The 20,796-nt window shown below is 47.5% G+C and overlaps 1 protein-coding gene across 4 annotated transcripts; it reads left to right on the top strand.

Annotated features, from left to right (window-relative positions):
• Positions 1-1,559: 1,559 nt before the first annotated feature.
• Positions 1,560-20,734, top strand: cdk18 (cyclin dependent kinase 18). Of its 4 annotated transcripts, none has more exons than XM_057029257.1 (16): positions 1,560-1,869; positions 9,663-9,784; positions 11,897-12,033; positions 12,720-12,851; positions 13,125-13,181; positions 13,622-13,736; positions 13,987-14,081; positions 14,175-14,237; positions 14,740-14,863; positions 15,215-15,335; positions 15,771-15,868; positions 16,327-16,432; positions 17,043-17,085; positions 17,180-17,270; positions 18,017-18,094; positions 18,189-20,734. In XM_057029257.1, the coding sequence occupies exons 1-16, from the start codon at positions 1,853-1,855 to the stop codon at positions 18,221-18,223; spliced, it is 1,434 nt and encodes a 477-aa protein (XP_056885237.1). In that variant the 5' UTR covers positions 1,560-1,852; the 3' UTR covers positions 18,224-20,734. The 4 variants fall into 4 exon arrangements, with proteins under 4 accessions (XP_056885237.1, XP_056885236.1, XP_056885234.1 ...); XM_057029256.1 differs by having other exon boundaries at positions 9,651-9,784; XM_057029254.1 differs by lacking the exon at positions 1,560-1,869 and adding an exon at positions 5,874-7,042 and having other exon boundaries at positions 9,651-9,784.
• The last annotated feature ends 62 nt before the right edge of the window (positions 20,735-20,796 follow it).

The following is a 20,796-nucleotide window of genomic DNA, read 5'->3' as shown; positions in this document are numbered from 1 at the left end:
GAAGATGGAAGAAAAACTGTATCTCACCAGTCAAAGTCAAAGTGAGTGATACTTTTAAAAAAACACATCAGCACAATTTGCTCCTCTGAGAAAGAGAGAGTGTGTGTGTGTGTGTGTGTGTGTGTGTGTGTGTGTGTGTGTGTGTGTGTGTGTGTGTGTGTGTGTGTGTGAAGGCTTTAGTAGCTGAAGGAACCAAGAGACTAAAACATTGTGTCCAACTGATCATAGTCAGGAAACTTGGTTCCCAACATCTGTCCTTGACCTCCGACCTTTTCAGAGTTGACTTGAGTAGACCAGCTTCTTCCATGACCTTCACCACCCCCCCCCCCCCCCCCCCCCCTTCAGTCTTATTATGAACATTCTTCTGAGGGTCTTTGTTCAATCCTGTTATTAATCGAGCAACGGTGAGGGGAGAAACAACAAATCTGAAGATTCAAGTGAACACGCTCTTCTGATCTTGGTGTCACGCTTTCATTTTCCCCCCCTGTTACTTCCTGTAAGTTCCCTGTCGTCTGTGCATGTCCAGGTTCTTGTATTTGAGTATCAGAGAACCTTTATTCAAAAATACACCTGGAGGCACCTGGACGACTGTGTAATCTGGATTATCTGAATTTTATGGTGAAATGAAGCTGTTATAAAGCATTTTCCATCCAGACATGAACCATTTCACTGCGTATGTCTGGTCTGGAGCCCCCCCACCCCCCCCCACCCGGACCAACACTCCCTCACCAATATGCGGTCTTCTTGAAGACGCAGCACCTGAACCTGCTCCCCCTGCTTATATAAGGAAGCGTGGCGAGCCGTGAGGGTCGTACGGGACCGTCTCTGCCACGGGCCCGTCGTGTTCGAGTGTCAGACCTCAGCTGGAGGTTAGAACATTGAGTTGCTCTGCTGCTGACTGCACGGTCAGCCAGACCGGAGGTCGCGGCGTCTCCTGTGGGGCACGCCGCGCTCTGACACTTCTCCCCAGAAACATCACTCAGGCAGACCGGCCCAGCGTGCTTCCCGTTCCTCACGAGAGCTTCGGATTTCATCCGATTTCCCCGACTGCTGCTGCTTCCCGGCTCCACAACCTTCACCGACGAAGCGTCTGATCCTGGAGGACCAAGAGGAACAAACAGGTCCTCAGCTGGAGGAGGACAGAACCTGCCTCTTTATTTTTGCACATGTGGACACAAGCATGCAAACCCATCGGCGGTCACGTGCGCAGAGGCATGACACGCTCATGCACGACACGCGAGGCTACAAACACTCCAGAAATACTTTTATCTGTTCTGACGCGCGCACACACAGACGAGCTTCTTTCTGTGCTGTTTCTGCTATATAATGTGAACCGAATGACTTATCTATAGCTAAATAAAACTCATTGGTGTGTGACGATCCTGTCACCACCAGAGGCCAAGGGGGGGGGGGGGGGGGGCAGTGGGAGGGAAAAGATGGACAGGAAGAGGCTTGTTGTAAAGCTTGCAAATGATTGGTGATTGCCATAGCGATGAGGGCGGGACAAAGGCAGGGATTGGTGGGGGAGGAGCGGGATGATTATAAAAGCCTCTGAGCAGCAGTTGGTCTCCCCCTGATCTGTCTCCTCTGCATCTCTCCTGCCGGCCTCCATCAGCCATCGGCTCTGGGAGTCAGGCGGCTCCCTGTGGAGGAAGCCCGAGCTGCCACCGGGACTCCGGGACGAGCTGCGCCACACATCCACATACGTGCACGTAGCTACATAACGAGAGGGTGCTGCCTGCGTCTGCTGGATTCGGACGACTACGAGAGACCCCTGGGAGGCTGAGAGGCAGGAGGTTGCCCGCCCCCCCACCCCCACCGCTGCTCCATCCCACCTGAGGGTGGCGTGTAGATGACCTGCACACTTCTGTGAGTATCTGAGCTGCAGGCTTCTCCTCACGTTGCTGATTAGGGGCTGGAATTGTGACTTATTTAGCTGCTTAGAGTTCGGTTGCATTTCTCTCCCCCTGTTTCTCACCTCTTGAATTACAGTGTAAGTGTTTCACATTTTCAATGAGCACAAACATGAGTTGAAACGGAGGCTCATTTATAGGTTAGTACCAAAAGAGGAACCAAAACAGCTGCTTGAGCCGTTAGAGTCACTTATAAAATATTAGAATAAAAGATCCAGTTGGACGAACACGAGACACCGAAGGTGAAAATGCCTGGAAGCGCTCGTGACGTGGAAACAACCGTGTGAAGCACGTTCAAGTGTAGGCAAATACAGTGAAGCCCAACGATACACGGCTCTGTTTAACAGGACCTGCGGGTGTGTGTGTGTGTGTGTGTGTGTGTGTGTGTGTGTGTGTGTGTCTTATTGTCATTCACAACACGCTTCCATGTGCACGTTTCTCTTTGAATTTGCAAAGTTTTGCTCTGACTTGACTTCGGTCTTAAAGCTGCAGCTGTTTCAGGACCTTGGGTCAGATGTTGGAACCACACAGGAGGCTGAGCAGATGTTTGATGTTTGATGACATCAGAGGCCACTTTCACTTTCACTTCTCTTTCCACCAACGTTGATCCTCCTGCCCGTTGGTGGATTTTTCGTCACCCTTTGGGTGCAGCTGACGCTTCATTTCATATAGATGTGTCACAGAAAATGAAGTAAACAATACAGGGCCTGTTGGGATTTTTCCATATGATGTCGTAACAAAAGTGGAGATGGGGTTATCAACGTTATCTCAGTCACTTCGGGTCCATGTGTGACTGTTGTCTGCGTCCCCTCGTGGCTCTGAGAACCATTTAATGGCAGTAATTGTTTGTCCTGGGCTGCTGCAGGTGAATGACACCAGCAGTGTTTCCAGAGGTGCTTTTTTATGGGGCTGAGCCCATTCAGCTGTGACGATACGAAGACAGAGCCGTCCATATCTAATAAGTACTGTGGCAGCAGAACATTACAGCACTTAGATCAACCAACACAAACAAACAGGCTGAAAATGTCAGCCTCGTCTCTTTGTGTTGGAAGGTTAAATAATTCAGCGTGAAAGAGGAAAACAAATCCTTCTTCTTTAACTGAACTCAGGAGCGCATGCAAATCACAAACATTGTTCTGTTGAGATTAAAGACGGCTGTTTACATCCAGACCTTATTAGGAGACGTGGCATTAGATCTGTTTTAAATGTAATCGTGATACATTTGCAGCTGTGCTGGGAAACATAATGGTTCCTCTGTTGGTTTGCAGAGCTGAATGATATTATCTCATTCAAACTGAGCTCTGTCTCCATTCAGAAGCTCTTCTCAATAGGTCACAGCCCCAGTTGGACAAACTGGAAAAATACACATTTAAGCAAGCACCAGTACATCAGACCACTCTGATAAGCAATCAGCTGCTGGCTGACATGTGGACAGCAGAGCCACAAATAACACCTTCACACACTTTCAGTCTTACTGAACGCTCAGATGAATCAAAAGCTTGAAAGCACTTGTTTCCTCTTTTTCTCGGTTAGACTTGAACCGGAGAGATCACAACCCTGCGTCGTTAGCGTCTGTTTAGCGGGAGGTGTTAGCAGTGAGCAGCACCGTCTCAATCGCTTCAGGTTGTGTTGAGAGGAGCGCAGAGATGCTGACGGATCCATCGCAGCTGCAGCTCCACGCAGCCTGGCCGAGCTCTGCTCCTGCTCTGGTTCCACCTTCCTTGGTTGCTCCTACACACTCCATAAGTACCTTAAGAAGAGGGTTGTTGTGGACCGGTGCTGGATCTTCTCACTGGAAGGCTCTGCTGTAGATGAGATGTTATATTTCTTTGCTCCAGAATCCAAAATGAGCTAAATCTCATCATAAATAGGTTTCATGTGCAGGGGTGCAGCATCCGGTTCGGGCTTTATTTTGGTCGCAGGGTGGCAGGATGAGAAAAAAAACTCAGTGTTATCTCGCTGTTGCCACCTCTGGGTGGAAGCTGTTGGAGTGTTTGAGCAGCGTGACATCAGCGTTTGTTCCTGATCTGAGCTCAGCCAGATGTGCTCACTTTTATCTCTGTGTTCAGAGGCATCTGGGAGCACACAAACATAATTGCATTACATAATTGGAGGCCTCCTGCTTTCCCCAAGTGTCTCTCGGTTAGAGCTGCGGCACTGATGGCTTATCCACCGTCGGCCTGGATACAGACACAAGCACAAGGCACCCTGGGAAATGTATAATGTGATGAGAGTGGTCTGAGGTGAGCTGTGAGTCAGAGCGGCTCCGCCAGGACCAGGAACATGAGCTAAAAGCCCAGAGGGTTTATGTGTGGTCCGCACGCACACACGCACGCACGCACGCACGCACGCACGGACGCATAATGTGCACAGATGTGCAGGTCTGGAACATTTATCTAGTCTGTCACTAATTTATTGGTGTTTTTTTTGTCTTTTTAGTCTAATATTAAAACGTCATGTTGTTTATGGTAAATAAGGAGAGGGAGAACCTTTCTGGTTCAGGTTCTGCTCTGTTCTGACGACACAATCGGGTTCGAAAGATGATCCAATATGTTTGAAATCCTTCAGAAATCCTTTTAGAGCTTCTTTCCCTCTGTAGCTGTGCAGACGTCTTCAGTTTGAATCACATCTCACTCACATCTCTATTAAACGAAACACAATCCTCCGATGCATCAGAAATGACCAGCATTAAGATTATAAAGCTGCTCTTAAGAATTCTCTCTTTTCAAATGATTGTAGGCTCTTTGTGACCTGAATTCCAACATATTATCGCCACGTTTTCGTACTTTCCTATTGTGAATCTGTAAATTTGACCTATTTAAACTCAAATTCATCACAACTTTACTTTACTCCTCTGGCTGGATTAAAGTGCCTCCGCCTGCAGCTCAGACGCACCAGACCTGCACAAACTAACTGCTCTTCAGTACTTTTACCTGTCTGGAGCAACCAGAGACAGTCAGGCGGGTGTGAAAGTGATGAGGAGGAATCTGTCACCATCTCAAACACACTCACATTTGTGGCCTGTTGCACAAACTCCGGTGGCCTGTGACACAATCACCGGTCAGATGTCCACGTCGCTCACACACATCTGCACACAGTAGTTCTACTGTTGATAAAGGAGCTGGGGATGAAGTGGAGGGATGCACCAAACGACAGACAGAGGATTTATTGTTGCTGTCATCACTGCTGGGAGTCGCTCGGCAATAACTGCATAATTTCTGCTGCTTTCAATCTGCTTGGAAAACAAGCCTGGGATGACGGAAACACACGGAAAACGTGGTCCAATGTGCCTCAGAGGTGCGATCTGCCGCATTCAGCTGAGAACATAATCCCTGCTCGTTTGGTTCCAGCTAAAGATGAGGAGAAACAGAGAGAACATCTTTTTTATGAAGGAGAAGGAGGCATTGTGGTTGTTGTGTCCTTGCTTTAGCTAACGTGTCACATTAGCCGCGTTAATGAGGGGTTACACTGAGATACCACAGGCAGAAAACACCCAAAATATGTCATTATCAAAGAATTCCGGATTTGTCCTTTCACGGTTTAATATCATGCAGCTTTGCTTCTGTATTTAATTAAAATTCTCACTAATTAAATACTTTCTAATGAACTGAGGCTGCAGTAAATATAAAAGGATTCATTCTTTCTGTATCATGAAAACACATCAGCAATGTCCACCTGTTAATTAGCTTAGCAGATATACTGGGGTAAAATAAAGGAAATGCAGGTGTGACGGGGCATTTCTGCCACATCACCTTTCCTGTCACCTCATTCTCCACCAAACAAAATGCAAATAAAGCCTTCGTCACCACGTTCGCTGCTATAGTGTAATGATTCAGTTGTTCAGCTCCACCGACACTTTTACTCAGTAATTTCATGCCGCTTAGCAGCACGGTGTGTGTGGTGTGTGTGTGTGTGTGTGTGTGTGTGTGTGTGTGTGTGTGTGTGTGTGTGTGTGTGTGTGTGTGTGTGCCAGTTGTTCAACAAAGCTGAATTTTCAGTGGATATCAACTGGAGCATAGAGTAATATAACCCCAGGCTGAAGGTTACATTTAGTGCATATGACTGATTACACACACACACATGCACACGCACACACACGCACACAGACACGCACACACACGCACACAGACAGATGGACAAACACATAGTGACTGAAACAGTGTGTATCTGCTTTTCTGAATCGTTATCTTGGCTCCCTCTTTCATGAAAACAGAGATGCTGACAGGAAACGGGCCGTTCCCGAAGGATGCTGGACTGTTTATTGATGTTTATGAATGTCGGCTGATATTGAAGTTGATTCGAGCTTTAGCAGCTCGTGCTGGCAGCGCTCACCGGCGTGCACGAGGGGTCACCCTCAGCTGGCTGCTGCCATCTCGGATGGAGGATTCCTATTTCAGAATGGTTCCTGTTTCCTGATGATTGTGCCCACTGACCTGGGTGAAGATATTTAACCCCCCCGCGGCCCAAAGACACACTCCTAAATCAGTGTCATCATCAGTCACATGGTTCAGCTGCTTGTTTCATAGCACTATTATCACCATATTAACAGTTGGACGCGCGCTGACACTGAACATCACTGTGATCTTTATGTTGATCTATATTGTTTAAATGTGCACGCTCATCTGGGTGTGACGCGCTGCTAAAGGGTTAAACCGGAGGTTAAATCAAGGTGGCGGGATTTCCTGGTCACTTCTGAGTCGCCGGTTGTTGTCAGAGCGTACTTTAGAGCTTTGTCATGAAAGTGACTTTGCCTTTGTTGCCATAATTACCAGCACTTTGCCTGAATCAGACAAACGGCGCACACTCACGCGTAATTATAGCAGGTTACACAAGGTCGACCCGGCAGAGGGCGGCTGTCCTCGTGTTAACCGTCTCGCACAACTGTCTCCATATGGATCAATACACACAAGCTGCCATGTTGGGGAGGAGGGAGGCAGGAACCAGTGAGGAAGAAGAGCAGAAGGACAGCAGAAGGAGAGCAAGAGCAGCTCAGAGGATCGGGTGAGAAGGAGGAGCGACAACACGGGATCTCGTTTCTAGACCTCAACCATCAGACAGGTTCCTGCCAGTCTGAGGAGGAGAGGTGAGGTGATGAAGGTGAAGAGGACGTGGAGGGAATCAAAGCTCACGTACGTTCACAGGCTCTGTAAACACGCCGAGTGTTGATGCATTTACAGTAAATGATGTCTCCAGTCAGAAAAGATGAGTCGGCAGAAGACGAGCTGGCTTTGTTCGTTACAATTAAACATTAATTATAGAATCGGCTCGAGGAGTCATGCAGAGATGTTATTACAGTAACATTCACATCCCTAAATTATGGTGTTTACAGCCACGTTTCAAAGACGTTGTGCAGGTTATCGTCCTGTTGCACCTTTTTCACGTTTCACTCACACTTTAGTTTGATCACTTTTCTAATGACTGTTTGATTTGGTCACATTCCAATTATTATATTACTAATTAGCAAGTTGTGTAACAAACCACATGTGGAAAAGCTGCTTTTACTTCCATTTTAAAAACAGCTCAAAGGCAACAGTCTTGAGATCATTACTGGGATCATTACTGGGAACATGACTGGGATCATGACTGGGATCATTACTGGGAACATTACTGGGAACATGACTGGGATCATGACTGGGATCATGACTGGGAACATGACTGGAATCATGACTGGGATCATGACTGGGAACATGACTGGGATCATGACCAGAAACATGACTGGGATCATGACTGGGAACATTACTGGAAACATGACTGGGATCATGACTGGGATCATGACTGGAACATTACTGGGATCATGACTGGGATCATTACTGGGATCCTGACTGGGAACATGACTGGGATCATGACTGGGAACATGACTGGGATCATGACTGGGAACATGACTGGGATCATGACTGGGATCATGACTGGGATCATGACTGGGATCATGACTGGGAACATGACTGGGATCATGACCAGGATCATTACTGGGATCATGACTGGGATCATGACTGGGATCATGACTAGGATCATTACTGGGATCCTGACTGGGATCATTACTGGGAACATGACTGGGATCATGACTGGGATCACAGCGTGTCCAGTGAACGCACACCTCCACGTGAGCTGCTGAGCCCCAGTATGGAGAAATCTGAAGGAAAATCATGAAATGCTCCGAGACTAAACGGCCCAAACATATTGATTTTCAAACTCCTTTGTCCTCTGCGCTCCTGCAGGAGGCAGAGACGGATCCGTGGGCAGATCAGTCCCCCACCAGAGCGTCAGACACTGCAGCCAGTCTGACATTAACTCCTTCTCCGTGTCCTCTCATCCCCTCTTCTGTTTTGACCACCGTACAAAAGCAGCTTTGTGACTTTTGAGCCAGACAGTTTGTTCCCTTGAAAACCGCGTTCGCAGAATCTGACGGCTCTCTAAAGATCCGCGTGCTTCCTCATTAGGTTCGCACATCTTCAGTCCTCTTATCTTGGAATCATTTGCTTCCACTATTGCTTTTCAAGTTGCTTCCTCTTCTTCTGTTGTATTTCTGGCTACCACCCACACCTCCAATAGCAACGATGCCTTTTCCCTCCACACTTTAGTGCTCATCTTATTTCTGCGCAGCAAGAATCGGATTCTCCTTCAGGTTTGATCCCCTCACTAGATTTCTCTAAACAGATGCTCGATGTGGTTGGCACAGATCCATATGTTCAACTATACACGATAAAAAACTGGAAAAATGGATTTGGATCAACTGGATAGCTTCTAATTTGAGTGGGAGTGTTGCTTCGCCCTTATGATCATGCATTTTAATCCCTTTAAACCTCAAAGTTCTGTGGGTTTTGCACAGTTCCGTTGATATATTCATAATCATTTGATATGACATATGAGTAATGCATGACTCAGGTGGCTGCACAGCAATTCTCTGATGTCTTCCTCAGGCCTGGAGGTAGCAGCAGATAACGAGAAGTCCCCTAATTATCGAAGCCACCAAGAAGAATGATTGGAGCCTAAACACAAAGCTAATGGAGGAAAAGATCTCAAACTTTAAACCATTGTTTTTCTCCCCATCATCACAAAACACAAGAGTGTTGGTTTAATTAGTCTTCATTGGTTGCGTCTAACGACTTGTCTTTTTTTAGCAGGTGCTACTTGAGCTGATCATTTTGGAACTTCAGAACATGTTTTCTTTACTAAATTTTAAATTAAAAAATCTTTATGTGCACCCAAAGCTAATTTAATGACTCTGTCCTCAAAGTGAAGCAGACTTTTATTAGTTCGTGTATTTGAAAAAGGACGTTCAAATTATGGGTCCCCAAGTTACAGGTTAAAAGTTCATTTGACCAAAGGTTGTTCAAAACTAAAAATCTAAAATCAAAAGTAAAATCTCAAGTGATTTTCATAATCCGGGTGCTTAATGGATTACACACTACACACTAGTGTCTATCAAACTATTTAGAAAGTGGTGTCCTCCGAGGGGGGTGCGTGAAACATACACATACGTGTGTGTGTGTGTGTGTGTTTGTGTGTGTGTGTGTGCTTGTGTGTGTAACAGAGTAAAAAACTAATTAGTTGGGGGGAACAGATTATATTGATCCAATGCTCTCCTGCTGCTTTTTTCTTTCATTAAACCTGAAAACACACTCACATGTGGCTGAATGTGATGCTGCTTTCATGATGTTTCTGTGATTTAGCTTCCTAATATGAACTGGTCTGTTCAGTACTTTAAACCATCTCTCTCTCTCTCTCTCTCTCCTCGAGTCTGTGCTGTAGCACCATGAACAAGATGAAGAACTTTAAACGACGGTTTTCTCTCTCGGTTCCCCGCACTGAGACCATCGAGGAGAACGAGTTCACCGGCCAGATAAACCAGCTCAACATCCAGCACATCCAGGGTAAAACCCCCATTTTTACAAAAGGTTTTCAGCCTAAATGTGGTCGGTCCTCCCAAAGGGTTTAAGGTGGGGGGTTCGTGAATGTGGGCCGAGTCCTCGTCCGTGTTTGTGCTGATAAGTTTAGCAGCAGGAGGGACGAAGAGCTTCACGAAGTCTTTATTCCTGCTGCAGCCTCTTTAGTCATAATAAGAAAATATAACTGCAGAAAATTAGAGGTTTATATGGAGCTTAGCTCAGCAAAGGGGGTGATCATGGCGGTCACCTCTGTGATATTAAAGATCCGCCAGATTGATTAATAAAACAGACCCGCTGAGAAGCTTCTGGAGGCGGGAGGGTTTGACGGTGGCTCCTACCCCCCCCCCCAACAGGAGGTAAAGATGGCTCCTGCTCTTCCTCTCCCTGTCTGGTTCAGGCAGCAGACAGCTTCAGTCTGGGGGGGTCAGCTGCAGACCACTGATGCACATGAGGTCACCCCCCCCCCCCCCCCACCCACCCCCCCGGAGGACTCAGATGTCAAACCCAACCTTGAATGCCGAGCGCTGAAATGTGAAAATGTCACTGCAAGCAAACAAAACATGTAAATCGGTGATATTTCCACGGACCAGTTGGAGCGGACGCATTCGTTCGGTCACAAGATGGAGGGAAGCAGAGTGTGATGTAGTGAGGGGGGGGGGGTGAGACTCTCCCGCTTCTTCTTAGAAAAGGTGCTTGGACACTCAGAGACACTTGAGAACCAGAATGCATTCTGCCGCTCCTCGCCACCCGCCTTCGTTTTCGCCTCATTTCCTTTCGCACCCTGAAGCTCGGCGACGCGGCGCCGGCGGTGGGACCGGCGGTGGGACCGGCGGTGGGACCGGCGGTGGGGGGGGGAAACTGCTAATCTGTGAGGCTGTGCTACAAACACGGGGGAAAGAACGCTTTTGTGTTTGGGATTAAACACAAAGGATGAGATTACAGTGTTACAGAGCTCTATTATTAGACATGAGCTGCTTTATTTCTTTCTTGCATTCGCACAAACCAAAAGGTGAAAGAGGCCGTGTGGCCGAAGACCTTGAACTGGATTTGTTGTTTAATCCGCAGTGGCCACATGTTTAAAACGAAGTTCCTTAAAATAGTCCCAGCAGATGCAATGGTTTTTGCTGATTAGGCCTCAGTAAATTAAAGATCTGTTTCCTTTTGGCCTCCGTGACATTAGAGCTGTTTAATGGATCAGGTAAATCCAAACACGGCTGCTTTAAACCGTATTTCCTCCTCCTGAGCTCGCGGCCTCTGTGCATCTGGCTCGACTTGAAAAGTTAATTGGATTAATTTGCCCTCGTCTCATTACTCGAACACAGACAGAAAATCTATGAATCGACCCAAGTAAGCTTGAATCATCCACTCTGGTCAGTGATATTCTGCCTTCACTTCGTTAGTATTGAACTTATCGAGACAGAAGGGAAAGAGTTGGAGGACTCAGTCGGACGCTTGTTTCTGCCAGTGACGTGAATCCAACGTCCTGGTTTAACAGCTCTGCAGGGTGTGCTTCTATTGTCCTGTTTAATTAAATTTCCACAGAGGTCACAGGGTTACGACACAGTAAATGTTTGTTTTGCATGTTGAGGAGAGGCCGTAAATTGCTGGGAGACCTCCTAGTTCACCATTGTTCCCATGGAAACGGGGCGTTTAGGCACTTTGGTTGGGAGGGAAGCGCTGAAGAGCCGTCTGAATTCACGCATGAGCGTACCGGCGATGGCGGCCGGCATTGAAGATCAAAGAGGCATTGAAAACTCCCGGTCGGCAGACTTCAGAATGCATCAAACGTGCGTTATGTAAGATGTTAAACGATGGGATCAAAGTCCGTCCGTCTCGGCGCCGGAGCTGCATCGTTACCTTGCCAGGCTGCAGCGCTGCCTGAAATTCTATCTTTATGCTTCTTAATGATCTCTTCACTTTCAGGAGGCTCTTCTGCAGACGCATAATTAATCTCATTAGTGATTCTTTTGATCATTTAGAAAAAGTGACCACCAAAGCAAACGGACCAGATTTCCCCTCCAAACAGCGTCTTTAGTACCGTGAATCACATATGTGAGCCAGGAGAAATGTTCCCCATCATTTGCTCTGCTCTTTTAGCCCCGACAGCAGACATGCTGGGTCCTCCATCCCAGGACGTCAGCCCAGTGAGTCCAGAACCAACAACACCGGGAGCTCAGTCGCCGTCCCACCTCCTCTATCACAGCAAGGCGCAGCACAGGCGCTTCTCCATGGAGGTGAGAGGCACAGCCAGGACAATTAAATCAACCAATTTACTGCACCATTTCATCTGATTGCAAGCCAAATTAGTTTCAGGGACGGGAGCAATAATAGAAAAGTCAGTTCAACCCATTAAAATGTATAAATGGAGTTGAGCAGCGTGGTTTGAAAACCTCCCATCAGGCCATTCTTCACTCCCACTTCTAGATGCGTCACCTCAAACACCTTAAAGCTCCTAAAGCGCATGACTGTGTTCTTAATGTGAGAGTGCACAGTTGTGCCTACTCAATATGTCCCCTGTGGAGCCAGCGTGATGCCGCTCCAGCCTTTTTATGTCCCGTGTAAATCACAGCAGACCAGCGACGTGACATCAGGAGGGAGTGGGATTGATCAAAAACACCGTCAATGGCGCCAAAGGGGGGAAGTGGACATGTGGTCAATCAGGGTTGTATTGAACTGGAGCTTTTACTATTTCTGTCCCCATTATGCATTGTAGTTCCTACGGAAAAGGCTTGTCACGGCCAAATCCCTTATTAATATTTAACTTGAGTTAGCGAGGATCAGGATAAGCTTATTTCACAGTGCCCCCCCCCCTGCTGTGCTCTGCTCTGCTTCAACCAAAATGTCCAAATCTCTGACTGTCCTTGCGTTTGAGACAAATGTCAGCTGTTTTCTCCTTCATGGTCTGTGCTGGTTTCTGCAGGACGTCAGTAAACGGATGTCTCTGCCCATGGACATCCGTCTGCCTCCAGAGTTCCTGAAGAAGCTGCAGCCCGAGAACGAAAACTCGCCGCTCTGCAAACCTCTCAGCCGCATGTCTCGACGCGCTTCGCTGGTTTGTGACATCTGTCTGTGTCCGATCTGCTCGTCTTTATCTCCGTCTCAACTCACATTTTTTGTGTTGGAGAAGAGCAAAAGTCGGAGTGGCACATTAGGATTCAGGAAAAAAGAGAAACAACATGGACTTTGAAGCTATTATGAGGCTGGCTAATGCTAACACAACAAATGTTGACCTTCAACACGAGTGGAGCCTCTTCATTCATAAACCTGCATATTAATGAGCATCTCGCTGCTGAAACAACAACCTTTGTGTCTTTTCTCCCATCAGTCCGACATCGGCTTTGGAAAACTGGAGACGTATGTCAAGCTGGGGAAACTGGGTGAAGTATGTTAGCACCAGTTACATCTTCAGACTGCCCAGTAACAGATGCTGAGAGGCTGTAATACTTTAATGTTCACCATGCTAACAAATGGGTACCAACTCGTTTCAGACATCAGTTCACATCCAGGAAGTTTAATTTTTCTGTGTTTGCTGGCAGCTCCGTGCCAATAAATAAACAGGCCAATTTGAATCTCCTCTCGCGCCCAGAACACTTAGATCCCTCACATTCATCTGAGCTCCTGCCTGAAGGAGGCGGATGCATACTGTCACAAGCTGTCTTCATTATTCATCCTCGGCCAACCGTCGAAAAGAGCTGCTTTTGTTGTCAATTATCATGACCAGCGGATCAGAGCGGCATGGCGGTTCTTATGTAACGGCACCCAGAGAACCCTCAGAGAACCCTCAGAGAACCCTCAGAGAACATCATGTGTTTGTGTTTACAGGGAACGTACGCGACGGTGTTCAAAGGAAGAAGCAAACTCACCGAGAACCTGGTGGCCTTGAAGGAGATCAGGCTTGAGCATGATGAGGGAGCCCCCTGCACAGCTATCAGAGAAGGTACACCCCCCATCCCACACACACACACACACAGTCAGAGCCTAACGAGAAGATGAAGACGGGACAGATTCTTCATCCTGCCTGCTGACAACATGGTCGCTGTAGCGACGAGCCTCAGAAGTCCAGTTAACCTTTTAAAGCGTTTTTTTGAAGAGTTTTCTTTCTACCTGGATGACTGAGAACCTTCACCAACATTAAACACATGCAGCTCGTTGTGCTGGTGAAGTTAGGGGCTTGTCTCTCCTTCCAGTGTCCTTACTGAAGAACCTGAAACACGCCAACATCGTCACGCTCCACGACATCATCCACACGGAACGCTGCCTCACGCTGGTGTTCGAGTATCTCGTGAGTACATGGACACTTCAGCGTGCAGCTGTGCACGAGGTCTTGACTCCAGGTTGGTTCTTTGGTTGAGTCCTGTGCATCTTTGACCTTCAGGACAGTGACCTCAAACAGTACCTGGACAACTGTGGAAATCTGATGAGCATGCATAATGTCAAGGTGAGTCGGCAGCATCGGTGAGCAGTGTGTGTGTGTGTGTGTGTGTGTGTGTCAGATTTCCTTACAGCATCAGTAGGCTGAAAAACGTTCCCCCAGTTTGGATGAAATCACCAGTTCGGCTGATGTTTTACACAGTTCAGCAGCTCCAAACTGCCCCTCAGACAAGCGCTGAGATCAAAGCTCCACGTTCTCACTTTGAAGTCACCCATTAATGACGCGTCTCCTTCGGCTTCACGCGCGGTGCTATACTGTCATTCTGGTTCAGGCAGCAGTAATAAGGGCATTAAGAGTTCAAAATACTGCCGCATGTTGCTAACGTGTGAGTGTGGACCGAACGTGTGCACGGTCACACTGGAACACATAATCACAAATCATTAGCGGCCTGGTATTTTTAACTTCAGGGGCGGGTGGGCGTCACATGGCCGGGCGTCACATGGCGGGGCACCCTGCTGTGCTGTAGGGTGCGCCACACATACGTGATCCCTGTTTGTTTGTCCTCCAGATTTTCATGTTCCAGCTGCTGCGTGGTCTCTCCTACTGCCACAAGAGGAAAATCCTCCACAGGGACCTGAAACCTCAGAATCTGCTCATCAACGACAGAGGGGAGCTGAAACTGGCCGACTTCGGTGGGAAAACACACACGTGGAGTCACACCCACACGTAGATGTAGACGCAAACGGCAGCAGGGTAGCAGGATTTGCTTTCTGATAACATTTTACTGCCACACTGAGATCTTCTCTACTGCTCTACTGATTGCTCCAGCACCCTCACTTCCTGTATCCTAGCAACCGTCCGCCTCTCTTTGAGTTTGCAAAGTGTGCGATGTAGCCATAGTTAATCTGAGCAGTATTCCCCACATCTTAAATTCAACATTTCGTAACATCGGCAGCGTAGGAGTGAATGAAACTGGCTGCTTGCTGGTCATTGTGGAAGGAACGATTGATCAGTTGTAAATGAAAGTGAATCCTGTCCTTCAGGTCTGGCCCGAGCCAAGTCGGTGCCCACCAAGACCTACTCCAACGAGGTGGTGACTCTGTGGTACCGGCCCCCCGACGTGCTGCTGGGCTCTACGGAATACTCCACACCCATCGACATGTGGTGGGTTAAAGCGCTGAACTCACTATTAAAAATCCCCCGCGGCTTCGGGGGGGTTTGAGCAGGCCACCACAGCGTGTGGAGCCCCGCCCCCCTCCACCGTCGCCGAGCAGCAGAGCGCCACCACTCGCAGGCACGAGGTGCATCTCAGGTTTCCATGAAACATACATGCTGAAGTCTCCTGGGAAATTAGCCCAGCTGCGAGTCACCTGTGGGCGGCGTCACCTGCGTTCACCTGCTGCTCATTAGGAGTTTTCAGCAGCGAGATTAAACGTTTCACCTTCTCCGCTGGCTTTTTTCGACAAGCGGCAACATAACGGCCCCCTAACTCCTCGTTTCGTCGCCCAGCAGGGGGCGCCTCCACTGCACCGTTCTGGGACTACGTGTTTGCACGCTGAGCGGCGCCTGAAGCTCCTCTCACTCTTTGTTTCCCTCCAGGGGTGTTGGGTGCATCCTGTACGAAATGGCCACTGGTCGTCCGATGTTTCCTGGAGCCACAGTGAAGGAGGAGCTGCACTTGATCTTCAGACTTATGGGTTTGATTTAACGTTTTAATCCGCCCCAAACCGAGGGAATCAGGGAATACTTGTGGGAATATTTCTCCGTTTGTGAACGGTGATGCGGCTGCTCTGAGAATTTCCTCTTATGTACAATCCCCCTATATTTAGATTAGAAATCTGGGGGAAGAAAATGCCATGAAGTTTGTGAAGCAGGCGGAACAATTATGTGTGCAGCTGCTTCTGTGACACAGCCTGAAGCTGCAGCAGCTCAGGAGGAGCAGACAGTTCTCCTCCCGCCTCCTCCCGACTGAGGTCTCTAATGGCCAATTAGATCAGTCTCTCCTTTCACTGGGGATAAATGGGAATGTCGTCAGGGAGAATCTGGATAAAATCTGATCAGTAGAAAAAGCCGGCGTGCAGAATAAACAGCGACACGGTCGGGACTGAGCTTAAATCTTCTCATCACATCTTGATTTGAGTGTGTTGTCCTGCAGGAACCCCCACAGAGGAGACCTGGCCTGGAGTCAGCAGTAATGAGGAGTTCCGGTCCTACCTCTTCCCTCAGTACCGGGCCCAGAACCTCATCAACCACGTGCCCAGGTAAGGCTAACGGCAACTGCAAAACAACAACGCGCTCGCTGTTAGGGTTGTGTCTCTAATGACAACAAATACACACCTCCGTTTTAGTTGGGGGTCAAAGGTCAGCCTGGTTTGCAGCTGGGAAGTTACCAGTCAAACCAGCTGGGTTTAACGTCTGTAGGTTATATCACGTTACCACGTAGCCACCAGAGCAGAACCAGCTCTAACAAGTCGTATGTTTGTGCTGTGAGATTAAACCTGGGGATTCGGCCTCATTTTGCCCCCTTTTAAGATTGATTAATGCAGCCTGAGTGTTTGGCCGGAACACAAGTTCCGTCATTAGCAGATTAACAATAATCAGACTAAGACGAGGTCTCTTTGGAGGATTTCACAGCTTCAAACTTCTCTTTTACCAGAATGTTCAGCTCTAATCCTCTCTGGCTCTCACCACCTGCGGGTCAAACGTTGAGGCGTTTTAGGAGGTTTTACTTTTATTTTAGTGGCACTTTAACCTTCAGATGAAATAAATCGGGTTTCTTTTATCGTCTTTCGTCGTGTAGCTCAGATCTCTGTGGATTCGTTATGAGAATGTTGTAGTTTCTCCACTTCAGTGTCTTTTGGCCTCCATCAGGTTGGACACGGAGGGGATCGACCTGCTGTGTGCGCTGCTGCAGGTAGGACACCAGAGCCCAGTGACCCCTGCTGACCCCTGCTGACCCCTGCTGACCTCAGAGACATTTAACCCTCTGTGCTCTGATCCTGCTGCAGTTTGACAGCAGGAGCAGACTCAGCGCCGAGGCGGCGCTGCGACACTCGTACTTCCTGAGTCTGGGGGAGATCATCCACAATCTGCCAGACAGTGAGTTGTACACATCCCACCAGAAACAGACTGAACAGTCAGAGACGAGACAGCTGGAGAGTGAGAGTGATGAAGGGATATTTACAAATGAGCCATCTGCGTCACTTCATCCTCCACCTTTTTAATTTAAGAAGCCCGTTTTTCACGCGTTTCACGTCTTGCTTCACCGGCTACAGCAACAAATCCAGCAGGACGCGAACGTGTTGAGATAATTTCATCTCTGACACCATTCGGCTCCTTTAACTTCTTCCAATCGACCCATCTGTCGTTGGAGCTGCCACCGTTCAGCTCCAGCTGACTGATATCCAGAGCTGGTAGTTCTGGTGAGCAGAAGTCTGACGTTTATGTGCGTCGGAGCAGTTGTTTTGGGATGTTCCACAGCCACACAAGCTCTGACAACCAGCCGGCCGAGACGATCAGAATCCCTCTAAACGTTCTGAAGACAGCAAATATCAAAGGCTTTGTTTCATTCAGTAAAGTTGGGTTTGCCTGGGAACAAGTCACGTGTTAGCAGTGATCTCCAGCAGAGGGCAGCAAACCCCAACCCTGCTATAAACCAGCGTTATGGTCCGCGTGGTGATGTAATAGACTAGTAATAGGGCTGTAATATGCTGAATTAAAACATAGTAATAGCACAAATACGCACATGACCGCATCAGATACATTACATTTATAGTCTGTATATTTTATGTTTATTTAGGTTTGTTCTGTGATCTTAAAAGATTCCCCCTCTTCTTGTCCCTCAGCTGCTTCAGTGTTTTCCCTCAGAGAGGTGCAGCTCCAGAAGGACCCGGGACACCGCAGCTCCGTCTTTCAGCCTTTAGGTAAAACCCTCTCTCACCTCTACACCTTTAATTCTCGGTGGTTTCTTTGGAAAAATTGAAAGTTGATGTGTTGTTTTTTTTTTCTTCTCATCAGTTCGAGGAAAAAACCGAAGACAAAGCATTTTCTAGAAGCGGGAGAGACGAAGCGGAGGTGCAGAGAGAAGAAGAGCTGCCTTTTCACACCGCGGCACAAAGACCGGCGGCTCATTACACTCACACGCATGCTCCCCTACAGCACGTGCACACACCTACATGCACGCACAAGACGCTGGACATTTCTCTGCACAGGAAATCGCACCGCACGACGGAGACGCTCCACATTTATAATTTGCACATATTTGCACAGTCAGAGGCGCTGCTGCCATCCAGAGTCCACTGGTCACACACACACACACACACACACACACACGCTCCAGGGGCTTCAGGGAGCTCCCACACCTGTCAGACCTGACCAGCGTCAGGTACGCTGATTCACACTGACTTCCTCTCCTGCTGTGAAGGATGCTGCTCCAGTCTGGTGCTGGTGACGGTGTACATAAAGACCCATCCAGAGGCGGAGCAGCACCTCTGCTGGCAGGAGGACAGACTCCAGCAGTAAAGGTTGAGGGGCCCTTGGGTGCAGCTCTGTGCTGCGGACGCTCTTAACAGCTGACTGTCGTGTCTTTACGTTGCCTTAGTAACCTGTGCATGATGGTTTGGCCTTGTGGAGACAGCCTATTTGATCTTGTGAAGCCAAGTGGTTCAAAAGTTTTTGCTTTTCGTGTCTGAAAAACTGACTAAAGTTAGAAATCTTTCCAGGATTTGCACAAACCGGAAGTGTCCTCTGAGGCCCGGCTGTAAACTTTCCTCCGTGTCTTGTGAATCCCCGCAGGGTGCGACGGCCCGAGCGTGACCTGCGACTGTACTTTCAGGTGCTTATTGGTAGCAAAGTTACGTTCATTAGGACTGAGTGTGACTTGTTGAAGGACTGCAGATTTATTTCTGTTCTTGTTTATGACATCCTGCTGAGAACCTTCTGAGCCTCAGAGGTGGGATTCAGGTTGTCTGACTCTCAGGAAGTGATGCTTTCCACCAGTACCGGCTACTTTAGAAGGATCTTCCCTGACAGGAACCAGGCTTTGTGCAGTCATTTGCATTTTAAACTACACTCTAAAGTCCTGGAAACCTGACGCAACTGACGTTAATCATTTAAGGGGAAAGTTACCACATTAACCTCAACAGTAGTGTGAACTTCTTCAGCTTCTCCACATCATTTCAGTTCTCCGTATGTTGTCCTAACGAGACCGGCAGCTCGGAGGCTGCTGGTTCCTGCTGAGAGGACCAAAAAGTGTTGCAAGGACTTCAAATTATTTGCAGTGTTTCACCCTTTTGACTGAAAAGTTGGACTCTCAGGAGTCTGTTGATGCCAATACACACACACACACACACACACACACACAAACATCCTTGTACTCCTATCATTGTGAGGACTAGACAGCTTTAATTCCCCAGCTTCGAACCCTAACCCCGAACATCCAGACTAACCTCTGACCTTGACCTAATTCTTACCTCAACCTTAAAACCAAGTCTTAACCCTCAAACAGTCCTTTAAAGTCGCGAGGACCAGCCAAATATGCTCACTCCTCAAAAATGTCCCCACTTTGCTAGTAAAATGGGAACTTTGGTTCTAAGTATGTAGCAAGTACAAGAGCACACAAACACTGCTTTTTCCAGTTATAATCTCAACTGCCTTTCACAGCCTGAACTGGTTCGACACGTTTCTTTTAGGGTAAACACTACAGCCGACTGTAAATCAGTAGAACTAGATCTTCTTCTCACCTGGGACCTGCAGACAGACGGAGGAGCTCATTCTCAAGTCTTATCTGTAATCTTGTTTTTTCCATGCAGGTTCCTTCTCTCAAAGCTTCCAACTGGTGGAACTTTTCTTTGACCGCTGTGTTATTGGGAACATTTTTTACTGCCAAATTTACAGTGATTAAATTTCACCCAACACAACCCGAACTCTGCACATCTGACCTTCACACTTCCACTTTGTCTATTGATTTAAGAAAAAAACGTGGTTGCAAAAAAACAAATTGTGACGTACTCCAATATAATAGAGACTGTATTTAAATTCAGCTTTTTGCACTTAATTTAAGGGAAACCCTGGACGTCGTGTGTGTTTACGTGAAGAGTGAAGTGTTTGACCGCCTGTAAAAGTGCGTGAGTCCAACCTCGGCCTGGAATCAGTGCAAAGCATGCTGAGACTTCCAGTGGATGTTACATTTCTGACCTTTCTCTTCTTTCTTTTAGTGGCAGAAGTATTACTGTGTTTTAGCTGTGGTCATTTAAGCTAATTCTAAATACAGTAATAAAAAAGAATAAACTATATATGTATTTTAACAGATGTTTTCATTTTTATTAGAGCGTTTGCTGCTGTTCAAAGTTTAAAAAAAACAAAACCCACTGTATTTAAAATAAAACAGATGTCTAATTGTTTTATAAAAGTTTAGATTTTGTATTATGTGATATTTAGTGTTGGTCGTCTACACAGTTATAAGAAACTGAATGTAGTTTGAAGCCTGACGGCAAACAAACTGAGTGAATAATTGATTAATCGGAGAAATAAACAGTAATAAACTCTTGTCATTCTGAAACCCATCCACTGCTTCGCTGTTTGATCTTCTGTGACACTGGAAATGTGAGTTTGCAGCAGCTTTTGT

The sequence above is a fragment of the Takifugu flavidus genome, chromosome 4 (assembly GCF_003711565.1).
Source record: "Takifugu flavidus isolate HTHZ2018 chromosome 4, ASM371156v2, whole genome shotgun sequence".
Classification (NCBI taxonomy): Eukaryota; Metazoa; Chordata; class Actinopteri; order Tetraodontiformes; family Tetraodontidae; genus Takifugu; species Takifugu flavidus.
Note: the sequence above shows the minus strand (reverse complement) of the source record. Positions and strands in the feature narration are given on the sequence as shown.